Here is a 23,693-nt window from a genome sequence, read left to right as displayed (position 1 = left end):
ATCTTTGTAACTTCCTGTGAATCTATAATTATTTCAGAATAAAAAGTTTAAAAACACAAAACAGTGTGGAGTACCCTGGTGGCTCAGTGAGTTCAGGATCCGGCGTGGTCACTGCTGTGGTTCTGGTTACGGCTGCGGCGTAGCTTTGATCCCTGCCTTGGGAATTCAACATGCTGCCAGTGTGGCCAAAAAATTAAAAAGAAAAAAAAACCAGAAAAAGTAAATTAAAAACAAACAAACAAACAGTGAGCTGGAGGACTCCCAGGCCCAGGGGTAGGGTTCCGAAAGGCCTCTGCAGGAGCCCCTCCCTGGGGACTTGGATTCCTGCTCAGGGCCTTGAAGGAGTGTCTGAGGCCTCTGCTGGCAGCTCCAGGCATTGCTCCTGGTCCTGGCTCAGGAGAAATCGGGCCATAAGTTCACGGACAGGCCTTCACTTCCGGAGACCATGGCTGCATAGAGAAGGCGAGGGTGGAAGGCAGGACTCCTGGGAACATAGGTTGCTGCCTTCACCATCTTTCCCTCCAAAGGGGTGGATGCTTTCTGCCTGGGGTGACTTGACTGCCCCGACTCTCCCCAGGAACCCCGCTGTGAGGCCCAGGCTGTCTTCCCATCTGGCTGTGCCCCCCCCCGCCCCCCCCCAGCCCTCCCACTCTGTCCTGGGCTGAGAGATGAGACCGGCGGTGCTTTTCTCACAGGGTTCATGAGGTCACACATGTGCTGCGCTCAGCTGCCCGGGCAGCGTTTGACAAGCACGTGGCAAACAGACCTGGGTTCAAATCCCAGCCCGGCCATCTGTCAGCTGTGCCCTCCCTCAGTTTCTCCTCTAAAGGAGGTGTGGGAGTTCCCATTGCTGCTTTGCAGTAACCACCCTGACTGGTATCCATGAGGACACGGGTTCGATCCCTGGCCTCTCTCAGTGAGTTAAGGATCCAGCGTTGTCATGAGCTGTGGTGTAGGTTGCAGACACGGTCAGATCTGGCATTGTTGTGGCTGTGGCATAGGCCGGTGGCTACAGCTCCAATTCAGCCACTAGGCTGGGAAATTCCTATGCTGCACCTGTGGCCTTAAAAAGACGAATAAATAAATAAAAATTTTAAAAAATAAAAAAAATGAAGGTGATGCTGACCTGGGTGGTTCAGGAGCATGTGAAGCTCTTTGTCATGGAATGAGCACTCTGTAAAAGTGACCATTTGTCCCTCGCTCTGCTGGACTAGTGCTCCCTGGAGACTTCATGGCCTGTACCTCTGGTTCCTCGGTTCTAGCCTGGAGACCAAACAGTCTCATGGCCCCGGAGAGTATTGCGGGCAGACCAAGCTCCTGGGCTGGGAAGGGGCCTTCTCCTCCGGGCTGCCCTGCCTGTAAGCTGAGGGCGTTGTCATCACCGGTCCACAGAGCAGGCCAGAGTTGAGAGTGAGGAGGGTGGGGAATGACAGCGGCTGAGCTCCTGGGCAGAGCTGGGAGTGTCCCTCCCCCAAGCCCCAGGGGAGGGACTGTGAAGTAGCCAGCATGGCCTGGAGCCCTTTCATCCACGGGGATAATGGAGCCACCCGCCCCAGGCACGGTCCTCAGACAGGGTGGGGGGCGGCCAGGGATGGCTCAGCCAAGAGCGACCCGACCCACAAGGTAGGTAGGAGGGAGGGACAAAGTGTTGGTGTTGTCATGCCGTGGCCTGGTGCCTGGATGTCCTCCCTCCTGCATGCCCATCCCCGCTCCTCCATGGCAGCCATGAGCCCCGTCACCTCTATTCCAGCCCCTCCCAGCCTCTTCTGCATGTGTCTTGGTCCCTTGGCGTCACTGTGTCAAGAGTTCTGAGTTCCTCAGCTTGAGATTTCCCGAGGTAGGGCTGCCATTGGCCGTGCCTGACCTTGGCAAGTGCCGAGCAGAGCATGATTGGGGGCTCCGCCCAGCGAGGTCCTTTCCAACTCTCCAGCATTTAAGGATGTGGCACCTTGGATACTTGGACACGGGCTCTTCCGTCCCCTCCAGGACCAGTCAGTCCCATCAGTTCCCCCCTCAAAATAAGTCCTGACACTCTTCTGGCTCACCGTCGCCTACCTCTGTCTCTGTGTGTCTCTCTCTGTTTCTCTTCTCTGTCTCTTGTCTCTCTCTCAGACAAGTGCTATGGCCTCCTGAGCCCCCTGCCTGCACCTGCTGATCCCCTGCGCTCACTGTCCACACGGCTGCCAGCAGGGTCTCTGAAGCCTCCACCTGCTCCCTAGCATCCCTCTGCGGGTAATTCTCCAGCAGCTCCCGCATTCACTCAGAGTGAACGCCTGAGCCCTGACCGTGACCTAAAGTCCCTCTGTGATTAGGTTCCCTCGGGCAGCCGCTCTGATTGGGACCCTCCACCCCAGGCACCCTGGTTTCCTTCTCGTCCCATGAACATAACCCGCACATTCCCACTGTGGGCCTGATCTTGGGTTTCCCTGGACACAACCTTCCCCAGGAAGTTCCCTCTGCCCCCTCCTTCCGGCTCCACTCGATGGACCACATTCTAAATGCGGTGGCCTTGCAAGCACACGTCCTCCTATCTCTCCTAATTTCCTTCTGAGCACACTCACTATCTGACCGCTTGTTTATCTGGTCGCTGTCCGTCTTTTTCACAGGATGTCAGCTCCACCAGGTCAGAGTGCAGTTCTTCTCGGTTCATGGGGCAAACCTAGAGCCCAGCCTGGGCCTGGAACACAGCAGGTGCTCAGCAACCCCTGGCTGATGGTACCGGTGAAGTCTAGGGGGTACAGGCATGGGGTGCAGTGTGACAGCTGAATGGTGTGTCATCACTGAATGTTAATCCCTCCTAAGAGATGGTCCTTGTATCAGATCATGTCACTGTTTCCCAAATGCTAAATGTTTGCCTACGTCCTTCAGGACTTTTGTGCTATCTGGGAACCACTCGAAACCTTTTTTTTTCTCTTTTCTTTTTAGGGCCCCACCCATGGCATATGGAGTTTCCCAGCCTAGGGACTGAAGCGGAGCTGCAGCTGCCGGCCCGCACCACAGCCACAGCAACACCAGATCCGAGCCGCGTCTGCGACCCACACCATAGCTCACGGCAATGCTTAACCCACTGAGTGAGGCCAGGGATCGAACCCGCATCCTCATAGATCCTAGGCAGGTTCATTAACCACTGAGCCGCTAAGGGAACTCCCCAAAACATTTTAAATTCATTTCTTTAAATCAGTTCTCTGAATTTCTTTTTTTTTTTTACTTCAGCTTCAGCCTAAGCTTTCACACAAAAACAAAAACAAAAAAGACCCGCATTTGGTATGATGTTTTCCTTTTGTTCTTCTGATACAGACGCAAGTAAAGAGGATTATTCACATAAAAGTCGCTCCACACCCCTCCTGGGGGCAGCAGCCCTCATTGTTGACATTGCTCTGCCTCTCGGGGCGAAGTCCTTAAGGCCTTCCTACCAGGCCAGACCTGCCGGAGCCAGGGTCTGCAGTCAGCGGGCAGGTGTGTCAGGGCGGGGCCCCTGCGTGTGCGCAGGAGACCGGGTGGAAACTTCCAGGGTGGCTGCCGTGTAGCTCCTGCTGCGCTCTGCCTCCCTCTCAGGCCTTGTTTTGGCTCCTGGAATTTTGCTAAACGCTTTCCCATTTGGGGCCTTCACACTGGGCTTCCCGGGTGACTTTCTTTGCATAAGGACACCTCCCCGACCCTGAGACCCTAGGTGACACTTCCGTTCTAGACCCAGCCAGTCTTCCCTGTGCTTCTCCTTGGCAGCATGTTGCAGCCAGGCGTTCCATGTGAGGCCGTTTCGTTTCTTTTTTTCTTTTTATCTTTTCTAGGGCTGCACATGCAGCATATGGAGGTTCCCAGGCTAGGGGTCTAATTGGAGCTGTAGTCACCGGCCTATGCCAGAGCCACAGCAACGTGGAATCTGAGGTGGGTCTGTGACCTACACCACAGCTCATGGCAACGCTGGATCCTTAACCCACTGAGAAAAGCCAGGGATCGAACCCGAAAACTCATGGTTCCTAGTTGGATTCGTTAACCACTGCGCCATGACAGGAAATCCAAGGTCATTTCTTTATTGTGCTTCTCCCCGCATGGCTGCCAGCTGGGTGAGAAAAAGGCAGGCCTGGGTGGGGGGGGGAGTAGAAGGGGGGCCATCCCCTCTGTCCACAGCCCACCACACCCGAGTCTCTTCCTTTCTCCTGCATGCGGACTTCACATTCCGGCCAAAGAAGCCTCGTCACCTTCTGTCCCGACATAGTTTGGTTATTCCTGTTTTTAGACCTTGACTCTGGCTTCAGTTGTATCCTCTGCCTTCTCCGAAAACCAGGGCAGAACCCCTGTGTTCAGGAAGCACACCCGAATTGCCAGCAGGCCCTCGGGTCTATCCTTACTGCCCTCTCGGCGCCTTGGACCCTGTGAGCTCCCGCTGCTTCTCATGGAAACAGGAGTGCCTCACAGTGGTCAGCACATGCACTCCGGGGTCAGGCCCCTGGGCTCAAATCGGGGCTCCATGGTCACAGCTGGGGGACCTCAAGGAAGCGATATAACCTCTGTGCCTGTCTCCTCAGATTCTCAAGGTCAGCATGTCAGAATCGCTGGGAGGACTTTTCAAAACACAGACGGGAGTTCCCATCATGGCTCAGTGGTTAATGAATCCAACTAGGAACCATGAGGTTGCGGGTTCGATCCCTGGCCTCGCTCAGTGGGTTAGGGATCCGGCATTGCCGTGAGCTGTAGCATAGGTCACAGACATTGCTGTGGCTGTGGTGTAGGCTGGTGGCTGCAGCTCTGATTGGACCCCTAGCCTGGCAACCTCCATATGCCACAGGTGTGGCCCTAGAAAAGACAAAAAAAAAAAAAAAAAAAAGACCACAGAAGGCTGGCCCCCACCCCAGAGGTTTTGATTCCAAGGTCTGGGGTGGGGCCTGAGAATCCACCTTTCTGACAAGTGTCCTGGCAAGCTTAACGCCACCGGGGCAGGGACCGTACCTGCAGAACCACTGTCATAGCTGTCAGGAAAGGCAACCAAGATTGAGTCATGTAAATCAGGTAGAATCATGGTGTGTAGAAAGCACGCAACAAAAATGTTAGTTGTGGAGTTCCCATTGTGGCTCAGCGGTTAAAGGACCTGACCAGTATCCATGAGGATGAGAGTTCGATCCCTGGCCTTGCTCAGTGGCTAAGGATCTGGCGTTGCTGTGGCTGTGGTGTAGGCCAGCGGCTGTAGCTCTGATTCGACCCCTAACCTGGGAACCTCCATATGCTGCAGGTGCAGCCCTAAAAAGACCAAAAAAAAAAGTTAGTTGTGATACCAATTCATGCCAGAGAATCTGGCCTTCTTTAAATTCCTGACAGATGTTATAGAAAAAGAAGAAATGAATCCAGGGTCTGGCTCTGGGGTCCTGGGAAATCACTTGGCTTCTCTGAGCCCCAGAGTTTTCATATTCACAAGGTTGGCCTGGGGGTCCCTTCCCAGGATAGCCTGGGCTTCCCGAAGGGGCTCAATACACAGCTGGTGCCTGCCTGATGGATATTTCTTTCTTTTCTTTTTTTCTTTTTTAGGGCCATATATGGAAGTCCCCTGGTTAGGGGTCAAATTGGATACACCACAGCCACAGCAAGGCGGGATCCCAGCTGTGTCTGCGACTTACACCATAGCTTATGGCAATGCCAGATCCCCAACCCGCTGAGCGAGGCCTGGGATCGAACCCACATCTTCATGGACACTAGTCAGATTTGTAACCCTCTGAGCCACAACGTACACTCCACCAGAGTGGAGCTGAACCAGATAAAGTGTAGAAGATTGAAGCTGCAGAGGACCGCGTGAAAGTGAGCCATCAACAGAAGCTCATGAAACACTGAGATCTGGTGTCCCCCCGCGCGCCACCTGCTGGGGACAGAAGGAATGTCAGTGAGTGTGAAACCAGCCAGGCGTGGAACATAGTGGTGGGACTGTGGCAAATGGGGAGCCAGGCGCCTTTCTGTGAGACGTGGCGGGGTGTAAACTCGAGCCCAGTGCTGTCTGTCACTCTGACTGTGGCAGAAGCAGGAATGAGGGCTTTGAAATCACTCAGACGTCAAACATGACCTACCGGGGACCAGACAGCTGCCAGCTCAAAGCAGGAGCAACATAAGGGTGGCTGGCTGGGCTCAGGGCTGGCATCGTTAAGGACCCAGAAGAGGGCAAGGAAGGGGTGACAGGTTCCCCAAGGACGAGTCAGAAATCATCCGGATCTGGACGGGCATTTGGCTTGAGGGCATTTATTTCGTGCCCCACCCCCCATACAGGCCCCCGGGGGCCAGGTGGGGGCAGGGGCAGGAGACCAGGCAGAGGGTAGCAATAAATAACACGGACAGACGGAGCTCCCCTCCAGACAGATGAGGTTAAAGGAGGTTAGAGGGGAGCCACATGCAAAGGTGGGTGTTGGCAGGGCGGGGGCAGCAGGGAAGGAGGGGGAGCCAGGCCCCCAGGACCTCACTGTCACCTGCCCCATCCCTTTCCTGCCCCGGCCCCCACTACTTTTGGGGGGGGAGGGAGCCCGCAGCCAGTGGGGGCCAGTGAGGGTCCTGAGGGGGGGTGGCCACACGGGCTGCCCCCAGCTCCCTCACTTGACCCGGATTTCAGCATACTCGGCCAGCTCCTCCGTCAGGGTGTAGCTGTCCTTGGTGGGTCGCTTTCCCAGGTCCGAGTGAGAATAGCTCAGGTCCAGCTCTGGGGGCTCCCCCCGAAGACCCAGCAGCCGCCTCTCAGATCCCAGGCGCCTCTCACTCTATGAAGGGAACCAACCCATCAGAAGGGTCCTGTTCCACCTCTTCCAGATGCAAAAGCTGGAGTTGCCTGCACCCCAGGGTTGAGTCCCAAAGCCCCATGTGTGTGCCTTGTTCCTCAAGGGCTGCCAGCCCAGCCCTCGCAGCTGGGTTCACAGTGCCCGGGTCCCCCTCCGGAGCCCTGGGCTCTACTGATCCCACCACACATGGCATCCTCCTTGCTGCTCAACCTGAAAGTTGCCTACAAATTCACTGTCTCCAAGAAGCCTTTCCTCTTCAATGCAGGAATTTGAAGGGCAGCCAATGCAGTCCATGACATGATCCAGATTAAAACTACCTGGTCAGAAAGCCACTTTTGCCAGTCTTTGTAAATGCCTGGCTCAGTGTGTCTGGGTCTGGTTATGTCCCCCGCCTCAGCCTGGGAGACCCAGCAGGTGTAGCTCTGGCTTCCACATCATGCTTTCCATCCCCCACCCCACTTTTTTTTTGTTTGTTTTTGGTTTTTAGGGCCACACCCAAGGCATAGGGAAGTTCCCAGGCTAGGGGTTAAATCAGAGCTACAGCTGCAGCCCTATGCCACAGCCACAGCAATGCGAGATCCTAGCCACATCTGCGACCTACACCACAGCTCACGGCAACGCCCGGTCCCCGACCCACTAAGCAAGGCCAGAGACGGAATCCTCATCCTCACGGATGCTAGTCAGATTCATTTCCACTGCACCGCATCGGGAACTTCCCTCACCCCACTTTTGGACACACACACTAAGACAGTGGCCACAGACAGACAGACAGAAGGGAGCAGCAACAGGGCAGACTAGGCAAGGCCAGGAGTGCTGGGCAGAGCCAGACTGAACCGGGGACCAACCTGGACGCCTGACGGGGACGCACACACATGCACGCCAGCCCCAAGGCCCAACAAGGCCCAGAGGCGGGCACACGGAGGCCCCCAGAACCTACCTCCTGGGGCGCTCATTCCAAGGTAGAGACCTCTCTGGACTATTGGAGAAGGAAATGCGGTCATAGACCCAGGCGGGGAGGAGGAGGGCTTCCTCGGGCCGGGGCGCCCCCCCTCCATCCCAGGTCCAAGCCAGCCCTCCGCAAGCCCTCTCCCTCCTTCCTATGGGGCCAGTTACCCCACTGCCCGGGGCCCTCCCAGGCCCCTCCCAGGCCCCCGCTGTCCCTGGCACCCAGGATCCCCACCTGGCTGGGAGCCACGGGGGCTCTGGCCTCACCTCATATTTCTCCGGCGCCCCGGAGATGCGGAAGTCGCTGCTGAACAGGACAGGAGGGGTGTCCCCTGCTGAGAAGCTGGGGCTCTCCGTCACGTTCTTTCTGCAGGGGGGGACATGTCAGCCCCAGTGGGATTCCCAGGCCTCCCCCTTCCCTTTCTACAGCCCCATCTACCTTAGGAGTTTGGTCCAAGGGACCCCAGAGTTGCTCCCACCCATTGTTCTAAGACGCAGCAGGCAGCCGGGTCAGTGACCAGCCTCGGCCCGTCGGCCACTGCCCATCCTGCTTCCGGGCTGAGGATGAGCCACCTGACCCCGGGTCTCTGCCACTTTCAGGACCCCCAGCCCAACTTCTCTGGGTTCCCTGCAGGTGCTCTGGGACTTCTGTGCCCCCTTGCTGCCAGGATGTGGAGCGGGGAGATTAATTCATTGTCAGGAGAGTTGTATGCACCACAGGGAGGAAAAACAGCAGCGCACTTGTGGCCGGTGGGTGATTTGGGACTGGGGAGCATTTTTTAAAAAAATTTCTTTTTAGGGCCACACCCGCAGCATATGGGAGGTCCCAGGCTAGGAGTCAAATAGGAGCTGCAGCTGCTGGCTGACCTACACCACAGCCACAGCCATGCCAGATCTGAGCTGTGTCTACAACACCAAATCCTTAACCCACCGACTTAGGCCAGGGATCGAACCTACATCCTCATGGACACTAGTCTGGTTCTAAACCCACTGAGCCACAATGGGTACTCCTGGGGAGCATTTTTGTTACTGCAGATATGTGTAATCACTGAGGCTTCCGGAATCAACCGTGACTGAGCCGTGGCTGTGAGCCAGGGGTACTGGTTCTCCCATCACACCGTAGTGGCAGGAGGCCATGGCATAGAATTCGGAGACAGGTTCTGACTGGTGGGAAGAGCTCAGCACAGGCAGCTGCACGTGAGCCCAACTACAGCAGCTTGTTTCAGCCGAAGCCCTTGCTCTTCCATCCAGCTGAACATCCTCAGAGCAGAATCTGCCCTCCTGCACGTAGATCAGCACCCCCCAGCCCCTAACTGATCTGCACGCCCCCTTCCCTTAGAGACTCCCCACCCCCAGCTCCGTCCTGGCCGGCCACTCACTTTCTGCGTGTCTGGGTGATGTAGCAGACGATGGCAATTAGGATGGCAAAGGCGACCACAGCTCCCACCGGCCCAATTTTGGCCCACATCAGGCGGTCTGAGGAAAGAGAAGACCCAGGCGCCTTTAGGACTCCTGGTGGGAGTGAGGACACCTGGGTTCTCAGGCAGCGGGGGCTGGGGCAGGCATGAGGGTGATATTGACACAGCTGGCACATCCTTATACCCACTGGCTGTCCTGGAGGGCCCTGGGGAGAGGCAAGCTCAGGGCAGCCTCTGCTAACCAGCTGGGGAGGGCTCCTTTAGCGTCGGATCATGTGCGCAGCCTGACCCGTGCTCAGTCGAGGATGGTCAGCCTCGGAGAGAGAGGGGAGCTTGGATCCAAGGGGAAGCCCCCTCCCTCCCGTGGCTCCCATCCCCGGGCCACACCACTCACGGGCTCCCTGGAAGGGCAGCTCCAGGCTCTTGGTGCCATAGAGGTTTCGTGAGGTGCAGATGACGCGGGGTGGGGCCTGGGCCTGCCCCCGCAGCGTGAGGATGCTGGAGAGCAGGAGGCCGCTGCGCTCCGAGTACACGAACTCCCGCTCCGTCTCGTTCACAGTCACGTTGCGCGAGGGCAGCTCGAAGGCCACGGTCGGCTCCGGGTTGGCTTTCACCACGCACAGGCACTGCACCGTGTCGCGGGCTGCCGCACAGTGGGACTCCAGGAGGATCACAGGAGCAACTGCGAGGCGAGACCCAGACCCAGACCCGGTGGGCTGGAGGCGGGGCCTCGGGGACGCCTGGGCGGTCTCAGCCAGGAGCCCTTTGGCACTCGCTCTCTTGCACCCAGACTTCATTCACCTTGAAAGACAGATCATGAGGCTCCCTGCTCAAAACGTGCCTCCAATCGCTCCCTCTGTCGCTCAGAAGGAAACCCACACTCTTTGCCTTCGTCTGCAAGGCCCTCAGGCCCTCCTTGTGCACCAATCTCCTGCTCTCGCCCCCATCATTCCCTTCGAATCACGCCAGCCTCCTGGCTGTTTCTCATTCTCAAGGAGAGCTTTCCCACCCAGGGACCTTCGTTTCTTCCCTGAGCCGGGATCCCTTCCCTGACACCTGCCGCACTCCCGCCCTCACCCCACGCAGCATCTGCGCAGACCACTCTTGCATCACTCACCACTCACCCGGCTTTCCTCCCCAGCCTGCGTGATATTCCCACACAGCGGGCCTCCTGTTTCCACCAAGACGGCCTCTTGCTCTGTCGCCATGCCATTCTGTCGCCCACACTTAGCACAGGCCTAGCAGGCGCTCTGGGATCAGCTCCTGAACGCAGCCAGCGTCCCTTTCAGGCCGTCCTGCAGATGCTCCTGGGAACACCCCCCACCCAGCCCCCTGCATCCTGACCCTCCCTCCCTCCCTGGCTTCCCTGGGGCACCAAACACCACCTTCCACCCAAGATCATTTTATCGAGCTTTGCTTTGCTGCCAATTACAAGCATGATACTAGGATGATTGGTTTCTTTTTCCAAAATATGAACGTATAATCGAATATTGAATGTTACTTGTTTTTTTGGCCCCGCCTGAAGCATGAGGTTCCTGGGCCAGGGGTCAAACCTGTACCACAGCAATGACAACACCGAATCCTTAATCGCCACGCCACCTGTTCCCTTTTAAACCATGTTCTCTTTCCCTCCTGGAGAATCCGGCATCCCTTCTGCTCACTCTAGATTGAGCTCTGGTTCTCAGCTTTTTTTTTTTTAAATCTTTCTGCCTTTTCTAGGGCCGCACCCGCGGCATCTGGAGGTTCCCAGGCTAGGGGTTTAATCAGAGCTGTAGCCGTCGGCCTATGCCACAGCCACAGCAACGCAGGATCAGACCGGCGTCCTGTTCCCTTTTAAACCATGTTCTCTTTCCCTCCTGGAGAATCCGGCATCCCTTCTGCTCACTCTAGATTGAGCTCTGGTTCTCAGCTTTTTTTTTTTTAAATCTTTCTGCCTTTTCTAGGGCCGCACCCGCGGCATCTGGAGGTTCCCAGGCTAGGGGTTTAATCAGAGCTGTAGCCGTCGGCCTATGCCACAGCCACAGCAACGCAGGATCAGACCGGCGTCTGCGACCTACACCACAGCTCACGGCAGTGCTGGATCCTTAACCCACTGAGCAAGGCAGCCAGGGATCGAACCCGAAACCTCGTGGTTCCTAGTCGGATTGATTAACCCCTGAGCCACGATGGGAACTTCTCTCAGTTTTGACCAAAACCCACTTACACGCGAGCAAAAGGCACTTGGTGCACCTACTCCATTTATTTTCAATTTCCAGCAAAAAAAAACAGACTATGAAGGAGAGTTTCTTGGTGGCCTAGTGGTTAAGGATTTGGCGTTGTCACTGCTGTGACCTCGGTTTCATCTCTGGCCTGGGAAATCATGCATGCTGCCGGCAAGCCTCCCACCCCCCGCCAAAAAAAAAAGGAATACGCAGGTAACAGTGATGGGTGGGGAGTCATGTTACCTGTATATTTGCAATAGGGATTATTCCCATTTGGAACCTCGATGTGTACATATCTCTAAGTCTAATAAATTAAAAGTTAAATATTCCAAATTCTGTTTAGGCATGCACTATACTTGCTGTCATGTTAACAAATTAAATTAGTAATGACAAACCTAAACTGACAGTCATTAATTTTAAAATAAAACCCTTTCATTGAAGACTGCACTGCAGGTGCTGCTATGATGCTGTCTGCCCTTGATGCTGCGGAAACACTGACACCCATTCATCTTTGCTGTCTATGCTCAGCATCTTTGTGGAGTGGCCAGCAGCCTCGAGACCTGTGAAACCCTGATTGACACTAGACAAACCCCAAGTCCCACAAAGAATGGGAAGTTTGAGGACAGACAGCTCTGGCTTGAATCCCAGCTCCGTCATCTACTGGCTGATGGCTGCAATCGGGCCACTCTGAGACTGCTGGGCCTCTAGGATGGAGTTCTCCTCTGTGCAGACAAGGATAATGGTCCTTAACTTGTGAGGGGCTGGGGGGACTCTGCTGGGAAGTGGGCACGTGAGTGTGTTGAAAAGAAGGCTTTACAGCCCACCCAGGGATTCAGGAGTAGGTGCATAGAACCATCCAGCAGAGGGAGCCCGTGAGCAAAGCCTTGGCCACAGGGAGGCAGAGTCCAAAGGAAAGATGAATGGGAACTGCCAGGCTGCCTGAGACTTGTGGGGCACAAGGCACGTGTCAGGCGCTGTGGGCGCCCACTATAATTTCCTTAGTCTTCACAACTCATTGGGATTTAGATACTGTTAGGCCTGTTTTTCAGAGAAGAGAATCAGCTGAGCAAAGGCGAAGTCACTTGTTTGGGACCACACAGCAAGGAGCTGGGATTCAGACCCAGGTCAGTTTGGCTGTCAGGTGCTGGACACCAGTGACACTTCAGTTTCCTCCTATTCAACGGGGGTGAGGAGCAGTCCCTGCCCCCAATCACACTGTGGTGAGAACGAAATAGGTCGACACGTGCAAAGGGCTCAGACCCAGCCCCTGCTCATCATAAGCTCTCAGTAAGGGTGAGCGCTCTGCACATACCACGCTGTGCTGGGAACCCCACTCAGGAGCACCCACCATTGTCAGCGAGCATGGAAGCCCCAGGGCTAGGGGACCCAGACCTCGGGGACAGAGAGGGGTCTGAGGGATGACTCTGCCCAGCAGCCTGAGGCTGGACTCAAAGATGGCAAGCCCTGTGATACTGGCCTTGAAGCCCAGAGATGGGCTCAGCAGGGGTGAGGGTGGGGAGCCCAGCTTTTCTGCTTCAGCAGATTGAAGACCTCATTCTCTGAATCTGTTTATTTGTTTGTTTTCAAAAAAAGCCCGACTGAGCGAGTCCCTGGGTATGAAGGTCAGCAGGGGAGGTGTGGCAGCCAGAGGTTTAAGAACTGGGCAGACAGGAATCCAGAAGAATCCTGGCAGTGGCCAGCCTTCCAGCTGCCTGGTCTTGGGGAATTCTGACCTGCTGTTTCTCTTCAGTGAAGGGGCATAATGGCAAAACGTGGCTGCTCTGCCGGGCGACCACGCGGGCCAGCAAAATAACACGTGCCAGGGATGTAACTCCTTGCTCAGAGTAGGCCCTTAATGATCATTTGCTGTGGCTGCTCTTATTACACAGGAGGGTCCGCGACTGGAAATGGATAAGATGGGAGTTCCCCTTTTTGGCGCAGCAGTGACAAACCTTACTAATATCCATGAGGATGTGGGTTCGATCCCTGGCCTCGCTTAGTGGGTTAAGGATCCAGTGTTGCCGTGAGCTGTGGCGTAGGTGGCAGACGCAGCTCGGATCTGGCATTGCTGTGGCTCTGGTGTAGGCCGGTGGCTACAGCTCCGATTCGACCCCTATCCTAGGAACCTCCATATGCTGCAGGTGTGGCCCTAAAAATAGCAAAAAAAAAAAAAAAAAAAAAAAAAAAAAAGAAAGGAAAAGAAAGGGATGAGATGGCACTGAATGTAGGTTCAGGGGCTTCCAGCAGATTCCCGGGGGGTTCTCTAACTCCTGAGACCCCCTGGCTTGGGAAAAGCATGCAGCAGAAAGGAGAGTAGGTATGGAGAAGGCAGGGAACCCGGCAACCCATCCGCACGATCACATTGCATGCCACGGGCCAGCAGAGACCGGAGAGGGAAGGTCCCCAAAGAGCAGTGACATCCATGGCCTTGCCGTGGAAGATGACACTCCAGGAAGAGAGTCCCCACTGACTAAGCGAAGGGCAGAGTATTGAGTAGGACTGTGCTCCATCCCTTCTGGCAGATGGGCCGGGGGTGGGGGGGTAGGGGGGTGGGGGGTGGGGGAGAACGGGGACTGTTTGTAGGTGGTATCATTGAGGCCGGGAGGGGTGACATTTGGAGACAGGTACCAGAGGCCAGGGTGGCGCTGAGAGGGAACAGGGGAAATGGAAATACAGAGGGGACATTCCAGATGGAGCTGCTAGAGGAGGGGGAGGGAAAACTGTGGCTTAGGAGCTGTGACCCGGATGAGGGCCGGGGTGGGGGTGGGGCAGTCTACCCACAGAGAGGGTCAGGAAGGGCGCTGGTTGACATTGGCAGTGGAACAATGAGCTTCATTCCTAAGACAGTTGGCTTTTTATGTGCATCGTCTCATTTCTCTGGCTGCGCTATATCTAGTAATACACTTGCTGTCCCCTTGGTTTCATCCCCACCTCCCACCAAGCCACACGGCCTTGCACAAAACAACTGCTTGATGGATGTGTTCTGATGTCGTAACACAGGATGACGTCAACTTTGGCCAGACCACGGGGTCCGCATCGCAGTTCTGCCGTTTTCTGGCTGTGTGACCTTGGGCCGGGGGATAACCTCTCAGGGCCTTGGTTTCCTTCTCTGGCAATGGGGGACAGTGAGAGAACCTTTCTCACTGGGATGTCGTGAAGACGAAAGAGCGGGTTCCTATACAGCGCCTCCCTCAGCGCCTAGAACCCAGCGATGCTCCACAGGGCTCAGATGCCGTGGTTATTGTTTGTTTGTTTGTTTGTTTTGTCTTTTTGCCTTTTCTAGGGCCACTCTCACCGCATAGGGAGGTTCCCAGGCTAGGGGTCCAATCGGAGCTGTAGCCACCGGCCTACGCCAGAGCCACAGCAACGCGGATCCGAGCCTCATCTGCGACCTACACCACAGCTCATGGCAACACCGGATCCTTCACCCACTGAGCGAGGCCAGGGATCGAACCCGCAACCTCATGGTTCCTAGTCGGATTCGTTAACCACTGCGCCAGGACGGGAACTCTGGTTATTGTTTTAGTTAATGAAAAGGGACAGTGGCCTCAGGTTTCAGAAATCTTGGTCAAAAGCCCACCCCAGGATGTGTGGACATCCTGGTCTCAGATGGGACTTTATTTTTTTCTTTTTAGGGCCATACCTGCTGCATATGAAGTTCCCAGGCTAGGGGTCAAATCAGAGCTGCAGCTGCCCACCTTCGCCACAGCCACGGCAGTGCCAGATCCTTAACCCACTGAGTGAGGCCAGGGATTGAACCCACATCCTCACAGACACTATGTCGGGTTCCTAACCCGCTGAGCTACAACGGGAACTCCTCAGGGGGGGACTTGTATTTTCTTGCTGCGGATTCCGCTTCCCTGCCTTCCCCACCCTCGTCTGCCGGAGCAAAGCTGACTCTTTGTTGGGATGCACAGGGTCCCCCCAGTAACCGGGGTGTCCCCCAGAGCACACCCTCCGCAGGGCATGGGGGTGGGGAGGGGCAGGGGAACGGAGGGGGTACTCACACTCCACAGATAGGTTGAAGGCGGTGGCCCTCTGGCCATACTGGTTCTCGGCCACACACCAGTACTCTCCGTCATCCTCGGGCGTGACGGCCGGCAGCTCCAGCTGCAGCTCGCTCTCATAGATGACAGTGGCCAGAATCTGCTTCTCCTTGAAGATGGTGATAATAGGATCCGGGTTGCTCTGTGTGGAGCACAAGATGGAGACTGTCTCTCCCTCCACGGCCACCACTGTCCCGTTCACCGTCGGCTTCCAGGGTGCATCTGGGGGGCAGGACAGGGGGCCAGTGGTCAGAAGCCAGGGGTGCCTCGGCTTCTGGCCAACTCCCACCCACAAATGTGACCCCTGACACCACAATCGGAGCACACCAGCTCAGGGAGGCTCAGGTAACGCCAGGCCTGGCTATCTCATTGACAGAGACAGGGGTTCCGGTGCCATCTCTGCTCCTTCCCAGCTGTGTAGACTCATGGCTTATCCTTCTGGGCCCCATTTTTCTCATCTGGAAAATGGGCTTAATAATAGTCCCAAACTGGAGTTCCCATTGTGGCCCAGCAGTAACAAACCCGATCAGTATCCATGAGGACCCAGGTTTGATCCCTGGCTCTGCTCAGTGGGTTAAGGGTCTGGTGTTGCCATGAGCTGTGGTGTAGAGTGCAGTCACAGCTCAGATCCTGTATTGCTGTGGCTATGGTGTAGGCCAGTGGCTACAGCTCTGATTCAACCCCTAGCCTGAGAACCTCCATATGCCACAGGTGTGTGGCCCTAAAAGGACAAAAAAAAAAAAAAAAAAAAAAGTCCCAACCTCACAGCAGTCACTGAGAACCTACTGTTGTTACCAGCAATGTGTTAGCCTGAACAAGGCAGATGAAGAGCCTTGCCCACGTGGACAGATGCTATATAAGTAAATCAAACATACAGTTCGCAAGATGAGGATACGCACTTTGGAGAAAAATAAAGGTGGGATGGGAAATCAGGGTAGTTACAATGTGAACTAGGAAGCTGAAGGAAGGCTCCTGTGAGCCCAGAAGGAGGTGGGTAGAGGCCAGCCATGGGGTGCCTGGGGGAAGAGTATTTCTGTAAGGCCCTCAAAAACTGCTGAGTAAATGTTGGCTGGAGCTGTCATTATTATTATCCCCAGCCCTGGGCATTTTGCCTCAATAAATATTTGTGAATGAATGAATGAATGACCTCTGCTGGCTTCTAGCTGAGAACCCTGTCTGACCAGCCCCTCCCCCTGGAGTCCCATGGCTTCCTGGTGTGCACAGGGGCTGGGTGAGGCTTGGGCTCCCCTCAACTCTCCCACTGGAACTGCAATGGGGCTCATTTAAAAATGCAGATTCCTTGCCCAGATCCAGCCCCAGGAAGCTGAATTTAACAGCCTTTCCCAGGGGGCAAGACTGCATTTGTGTCTTCCCCACTTGTCCTAGCCCAGAGAGTGGTGCAGCATAGGTGCTCACCAGATGTGGAAAGAATGAAGGAACTCCTTAACCTGCAACCTCCTCTCTAACTTCACCTCAACCGCAGGTATGGCCCCAATGGCAACCCCAACCCTAGCTCCCTGGGGGGGCAAACACAGGGCGGAAACTCACACATGACGCTGAGCTCCACGGTGCGGTTGTCCTGGCCATAGGCATTCTCGGCCAGGCAGGCGTAGACGCCGTCCTCGGCGGGAGTCACCTCGTCCAGCTCCAGGGACAGGCTCTCGGCCACGGCCTCCTGGAGCACCGCGCCGTCCCGCATCCAGGTCAGCAGCGGTGGCGGGTTGCTGTCAGCCCCGCAGAGCAGGCTGACGTGGGAACCCTCGATGGCCTCCACCGAAGAGTTCACCTCCACAATCACCGGGGGGTCTGCGGGCAGCGGGGGCGGAGCCCCGGGAGTCAGCGGGCCCCGCCGTAGGCCCCGCCCCCGGCCCGGACCCCGCCCCGCCCCCGGCCCGCCCCCGGGCTCACACTTGACGTTCAGGCTGGCGTAGCCCTCGAACTGCAGGCTGGTGTTGGGGAAGGAGGCCTGGCAGCCGAGCCGGTGGCCGTTGGCCTCCCTGGTGGGCACGAAGTGTAGCAGCGACACCTGCACCCAGGTGCCCTCGTCCTCGCGCAGCCGCCCCAGCACAGCCGGCTCCCCCAGCCCCTCGTGGCCCAGCCAGCTCAGCTCCGGGTGCAGCTCAGGGCAGTTGTCAGGCACCATGCAGCTGACCTCCACTTCCGTGCCAGCCACCACTTCCGGGGGGACCACGATGCTGGGGGTGTCTATGTGAGACAAGAAGGAGGAGGGTGAGGAAGCAACATCAGACACACCCACCTCGCCGGGACTCCATTCCTGGTACCTGGTCTCCTCCCCAGGCTTGGATGCAGAATTCCCTACAACCTCCTCTCCTCCTGGGCACCTTCATCCCAAGCCCTCCACACATCCAGCCACGGATGTAACAATCATGAGAACAGTATAGTGGTCTGAGTATTGTTTATACTGTTTGACTTGCTAGTCCTTCCAGCCATGCCAAAGCTAAGGGTGGGTAATATTTTGCTCATTTTGCAGATGAGGGGTGATAGGGGGTAAAACTGAGCTTCAAACCCTGTCACTTTGGCGTCCCATGTTTGCTCTGGTTTCCTTTCGTGTGTGTGGTGTGTATCCCAGGGATGTGGCTGTGCCTGGGGTTGGAGGGTGTCTCTTTCTGCATCAGGGCTGTAACGTGGCTCCTAACATAGACTCGGAGTTGATGGGGAGCCCGAATCTAAGGGCTCCATGCTTCTCAGAGCCACTCAGAAGTGAGGCATCAGGCCTGGTCTGCCAAAGCTGACCTGGAGCTGTCTTTCATTTGGCCTAAATATAGATTTTTTTTTTTTTTTTTTTTTTTTTTTTTTTTTGCCACGCCTGCAGCATGTGGAAGTTCTCAGGCCAGGGATCCAACTCATGCCACAGCAGCTACTCCAGCCATTGCAGTGACAATGCCGGATCCTTGACCTGCTGCTCCACAAGGGAACTTCTAGCATATTTTTTAAAATATCTGCACCAGCAGCCAATGTTGTTTGTTTGTCTGTCTGATTGATTTTTAGGGCCACTCTAGAGGTATATGTAAGTTCCCAAGGTAGGGGTCAAATAGAGCTGCAGATGCCAGCCTACACCACAGCCGTAGCAACAACAGATCCGAGCCTCATCTGTAGTTTTTGACAATGCTGGATCCTTAACTCCCTGAGCGAGGCCAGGGATTGAACATATATCCTCATGGATACTAGTTAGGTTCTTACCCCACTGAGCCACAGTGGGAATTCTGAGCCGATGTTGAGAATACACAGAAAAATACACAGCTCTGGTTTCCCTTTGGCATTCAGACTGCCTGCCGGCAATGGCCCTGCATTCTCACCCAGCACCAGTTGGCCAGAGCTGGTGCCACGTGCCAGGCCCTGCTTTGAGCATTTGACAACCTTCCCCCATTAAACATTACGTGCTGTTCTTATCCCCATTTCACAGAAGAGGAAAACAAGGCCCAGAGAAGTTAAATAACTTGCCCACAGTAGGCCGGCTCACACAGGGATCTAGAGGTCTTACCCCAACCCTGAGGCCCCACTGCCTTTCTCCCAGGTGTTTCTGGAAGAGGAAGAGCACGGCTTTTCTCAACTCCTGAGGGCTCATTTCTATCATCTGCCCAGTCTGTGTGGGCACAAGGGTTTACTCCCCCAGCCAATCCAAGCCCCCGGTCCTGCCAGCCAGACCTCCCGGGAAAGATGCCGAGGAGGTCCTGCTCCCCCTGCCTCCCCTGCGCCGCCCCTGTCCCCGCCCTGCGGCTCCCAGACAGCCTCTGGGGACTCACTGATGATGTCCAGGACGCTGTGCTCGGAGAAGGTGTACTGGTTGTAGCCGCCCAGGTCCCCGCGGAAGTAGTACTTGCCGCCCAGCTCGGGACTGAGGTTGCTGAGCAAGAGGGTGCAGTTACGCAGGCCCAGGTCCCCCAGGAGGCGGCTGCGGCCCTGGAAGCTCTCGTGGACCACTTGCGTGCGTGACTTGAAGACCACCGGAGGGTAGTTTTTCGGATAGGGGCTATTGAAGTACCAGACGCCATGCACGACGGCAGGCCGCAGCTCGTCGGGAAAGTCAAAGCGGCAGGGGATGGAGACACACGTGCCCTCAAAGGCCGAGATGGACGAGGGCATCCAGGCCCCCCAGTGGCCGCCGCGAGAGGCTGTGGGCGAGCAGGACCCGAGGCTAAGGGGCATGTCCAGCCTGGATGCCCCCCTCCCCCACGCCCATCACCTTCCACCACCCAGTGGGGGGTGGAGGTGGGGCATCCGGGGACCCACAGAAGCAACCCCAGCCTGCCCAGGGGCCAAAGTCCCAAGACCCCCCCAAACCCTCCGCCACTACCTGAAATCATGATCCAAAACAGAGGCAGCGCCGTGAGGAAGATCATTTTGTACAGCAAGTGAGCAACAGCTGGAGAGGGGAGAGGCGAGCAGATGGTTAAAGCCCGGGGAAGTGAAAAGCGTGCTTCTTTCCAGTGGGGCTTCAGGAAGCTGCCTGTTCAGACGTGAGCCAGAGCTGCCGTCCGTATTTATAATCACAAATATTTCTGTGGGATCCACTCTGTACCACCCCCTGTGGTTGGCTCTATGAATTCATTTGGTCTCTTTGAGGCGGGTGCAATTACCATCCTCATGTTATAGAGGGAGGTCCAGAGAGGTTGAGGCACTTGCCCGAGGCCACACAGCTTGTACGTGGCTGAGCTAGGATTCAAGCCCTGTCTGCCTGTCCACGTCTGCAGCCTTAACCACCCAACTGTCCTGTCTCCATGGGGCAGTGATGTGCTAATAAACATCTTCATCGCCACTGTGCCCCTGGGGATCTCCAGAAAGGAGGGACAGAGCCAAGGCTGGACCAGCAGCAGGAAGCAGAGGAAGCCAGGAGGAAGGGGACATGGGAACCCTGCCCCTCACCTCCGTCTCCCTGAGTTGGGAATGTCTTCTGGCCCCACTGGAAGCTGTCAGCCAGCCAACCTGGAACAAGAGTCAGACAGGTGCAAGGAGGCGGGGCCTGAGTCACCCCGCCCCCGCCCCCCTGCTTTCAGGATCTACTATGAGGCCTGGCTGTTGTAAGGCTGCCCACATGGTCTCTTTTACCCATGGATGCTTAGGACCCTCCCACATAGCCTCAAAGTTACTCCATGGTCACCTCTGGCAAGCACACTGGGATGGGGGAGACTCTGGATAAAGAAAGGGGAGCAGCAGAGCTTTGGGGTCAGGGTAGGGGGAGGCGGGGAGGTGAGTGGGATGAAGGAGCAGATGTCCCACGGCTGAGGCTTGGGGGTGGCAGGCAGGGACCCGACCCATCAATGACTGGGTTTCACAGCATTGGCATTCCCCACATGCCGTGTGAATTCCTGCCGCCCTCTCCCACCCCACAGACGGTCCCTGGTGTCCCCACCCTCCAGAGGCCAGAGCCGGGTACAAAAGAGCCCTGTTCCCCAAGGGTGAGTGTGCTTCCTCCTGGGGGGCTTCTGGGGTAGGTGGGGGTGAGAGAAGAGCTGGGCGCGCCTGGCTGGGCTCTGAGCAGAGCCTGGAAGGACCAGGGGTTGGGGTTAGGGAGTCCCCAGCATGGGGCTGCTCTGTGGGTCACCTCAGGGCGGTTGCCAGCGTTTCCAAGGGGCGGCCTTTCTTGGCTTTCAACACTCTCTTCCCACGGATGCAGGCAGTCCGATGCATGCAAATGCTGGTATGAAATGTGACAGATCTAGACCCAGCCAGAAGCTGCAGCCTGGCACAGGGACACCGGTCAGGCCCCATACACACGGACAGGCGCTGAGAGCCCCGTGCAGCAGACTCACTCGGAGTCACAGAGGCGAACCTGTGCCAACCTCCCTCCTGCCCCCCCACACCTGGACTGACATGGACATGGCAGTCAGGCACATGCACGCGGACCTGCCTGCGTGCCATGCGCACAAAGGCCCTCGGCCCGGCAAGAACACTGAGGGGTGACTGTGGACAGACCCACCCCGATACAGGCTGATGGACACACGGCAGATGCCACCTTTGTACCTGCGACCGGAAGGCACAGGATGTGGACACAGGTGAGGGCCACAGGGCTGGGCACACCCTTGAAGCAAGCTTGTAACCCATGCATTCTGAGTGGGGGTCTTGGGGTGGTGTCCAGAAAAATCTTAGCTGTTACAGTGGTTTGTGGCTCTCTAAAGGGCCACGGTGCAGAAACAGACACAGTATAACCAGAGTATTAAGATTTCACGGGGAGCATGGGTTTAGGTAAAACAGGTCTATAACGTGTTTTCAGTGGGGTGTAAAAAACGGTCGAGAAACACTGAGGTGAATTAAGACGCACTCTGGGAGGTGCATGTGTGCGCCCACAGGCCCCTGTCCTGCCCTCAGGTGCTGCAGCCTGCTTATTCGCAGCCCACAGATCCCACCCCTTCCCAGAGGGCAGGATGCAGGTGTCTGATCCCCAGGGCATCCTCCCACTCTTCTCCTGGCCCTGGACCACTTCCACCCTGAGGGCCACTGTCTCTGCAGAGTCTCCATCAGAGGGCTGCTGAGAGGGCACCTCTTTCTGGGTCTCTGTGATTTCTTCCCAAAGCCCCATCACTATCCCTGCCAGGGTCCCAGCCCATGCCCGAAGCACACTGCCCCATCCTAAATCAGAGGCCGCTCACAGCCACCACCCATGGCCCAGACCGCCCAGCGTTGCACACACCCTGGGCGACCGTGCCCTGAGCTCTTGGCCCGCTCCTCTGCTGTCCTCCCTGACCCTCGGCCCCTCTGGGCTGCCGTACTCACTTGCCGCTCCTGCTTCTGCACCCTCTGCTCCTCCAGGCCCGTTCGCAGTCCCCTGGCCTCCCAGGGTCTAGGCCCCCACTTGCCAGTCCCTCCCCTCCCCCCTGGGTGCCAGGGGCCGCCTGCCTCCAGGGCCCAGCTCCTCCCTGCCCCCGGGGGAGGGGGGCACAAAGGGCCCTTGTCACCACTGCTCGAACTGGGCAGCCTGATGCCTGGGTTCCACGAGCTCCTTCCTGGGGGTGGCTGCCTTACTTGTTCCCCTCTCCGTCACCGTGCACCCTGGCTCCAGGGCCCGGGGAGGGGGCTCTAATACCTCTGCAAGTCTCAGCCTGAGAGGCAGAAGGTGTTGTCCTCAGCTTCAAAGGAATCTTGGGGGGCAATGTTAGGAATAACCTCGGGCCCGGGAGGCCGCAGAGGCCCAGGGTGGCCAGGCAGAGGCGGCAGGACCTCCCACTCTGGGCTCCAGTCACCTCCACCTTCTCTAGAACCACTTCCCTGAGTCTGGTTTGGTGCCCACATCCCAGGTTCTTCCAGGCTCTTCTTGCCATTGGAAATGACCTTAAAGGGACAGTTTCCTCCCGTGAGAACGTGACCTCCAGCAGGACAGGGCCTGGCCTGCTTACTCGCAGTCTCCCCTGCTGGTAGAGGCTCCTGGCAGAGTTAGGATTCGTAAACGCAGTGTGGGTGCATGCATGTGTTCCTGAAATGCCCTGACTGGAGGCCTTTGTGTCTGCGCCTGCCTCCTGGAAAGCTCCCCTTCCAATCCACTCCCACTGCCCTGGCTGCAGCCTGTGCATCCTTTCAGCTCCCAGCTTGGGTGCCCCTTCCCCTGGGAGCCTGCTGGGACCCACTCTCCAAGCCAAGACCCTCTATTTAAACGCTGTCCTCAGAGTTCCCTGGTGGCTCAGCAGGTTAAGGACCTAGTGTCATCCCAGCTGCAGCTCAGGTTGCTGCCATGGCCCTGGTTCGATCCCTGGCCTGAGAATGTCCGCATGCCTTGGGCACAGCCAAAAATAAAGAAATTAATAAATTAAATGAATGATGCCCTATCCTTCTGTGTCGTTCGCCGACCTGAACCCTCAGTGAGCTGCTTCCCCACTGGCCTCTGAGCTCGGGTTTCCAAGTGCCTGTCTGTCTGTCTTGTTTACTCTTGTGTCCCCTAGAACTGTGCCTGGTGCACAGAGGGTGCTCAGAGAAGGCTGTGCCGGCTCTTTGAGCCGGCTGGGGACCCTCTGTGTGCAGATTCCATGGTGAGCCTCCTGCCACCCCAGCCCCTGCCCCTGGTCATGACATTTACATGGCAGTGGTGGTGTGATTAGGTGTAGTCGTGGTTTGACCAGGAGCTGTTCGGTCACGCTGGAGCATCTTCAGTCTGCCTTCTGGCCAGAGCAGTGGGGAGGGAGGGAGAGAGGGTCCTTTCCCCCAAGGGAGAACCCGGCCCCCTGGGTTGAGGGGGAATAGGGGGGACGTGAGGGGCGGGGAATCCCTCAGACTGGGGAGTGAGGACTCAGAGAGGCCTGGATGGAGGGGGAGGGGGACTCCCGCCCCCACCTCAGGCTTCGTGATGTCAGACTCTGCCCGTGCCTTTCCCAAGTCAGGGACAAAGGC

At 56.7% G+C, this 23,693-nt stretch overlaps 1 protein-coding gene across 11 annotated transcripts; it reads right to left on the bottom strand.

Moving 5' to 3' along the window:
• Positions 1–6,203: 6,203 nt before the first annotated feature.
• On the bottom strand, positions 6,204–22,157 carry MAG (myelin associated glycoprotein). Of its 11 annotated transcripts, none has more exons than XM_084960637.1 (12): positions 22,089–22,157; positions 20,920–21,057; positions 20,241–20,300; positions 19,672–19,740; positions 19,121–19,489; positions 17,265–17,561; positions 16,905–17,162; positions 15,318–15,578; positions 9,504–9,791; positions 9,071–9,167; positions 7,959–8,058; positions 6,204–6,728 (listed from the first exon to the last, which is right to left on the bottom strand). In XM_084960637.1, exons 4-12 carry the CDS (start codon positions 19,715–19,717, stop codon positions 6,564–6,566), a joined length of 1,881 nt encoding a protein of 626 aa, XP_084816763.1. In that variant the 5' UTR covers positions 19,718–19,740; positions 20,241–20,300; positions 20,920–21,057; positions 22,089–22,157; the 3' UTR covers positions 6,204–6,563. The 11 variants fall into 11 exon arrangements, 9 of the variants coding, with proteins under 9 accessions (XP_084816763.1, XP_084816759.1, XP_084816762.1 ...); XM_084960633.1 differs by having other exon boundaries at positions 20,241–20,284; XM_084960636.1 differs by having other exon boundaries at positions 20,920–21,012.
• Between the last annotated feature and the right edge of the window lie 1,536 nt (positions 22,158–23,693).

The sequence above is a fragment of the Sus scrofa genome, chromosome 6 (genome assembly GCF_054392235.1).
Source record: "Sus scrofa isolate SSC_HxYL_T2T_F1_AM1 chromosome 6, Sscrofa_HxYL_maternal_Yorkshire_Landrace_v2.0, whole genome shotgun sequence".
Taxonomy (NCBI): domain Eukaryota; kingdom Metazoa; phylum Chordata; class Mammalia; order Artiodactyla; family Suidae; genus Sus; species Sus scrofa.
The sequence above is the reverse complement of the archived record's forward strand: the minus strand, read 5'-3'. Positions and strand labels throughout refer to the sequence as shown.

Bases quoted from the DNA above. Each gene is read 5' to 3' on its own strand.
- MAG (XM_084960633.1), bottom strand. From the start codon at position 21,005: ATGCATCGGACTGCCTGCATCCGTGGGAAGAGAGTGTTGAAAGCCAAG. The intron at 20,285-20,919 runs GTGACCCACAGA...GCTGGCTGACAG, and splicing joins ACGCTGGCAACCGCCCTGAG to CTTCCAGTGGGGCCAGAAGA. The intron at 9,168-9,503 runs GTGAGTGGTGTG...CTCTTTCCTCAG, and splicing joins GCTGCCCTTCCAGGGAGCCC to ACCGCCTGATGTGGGCCAAA.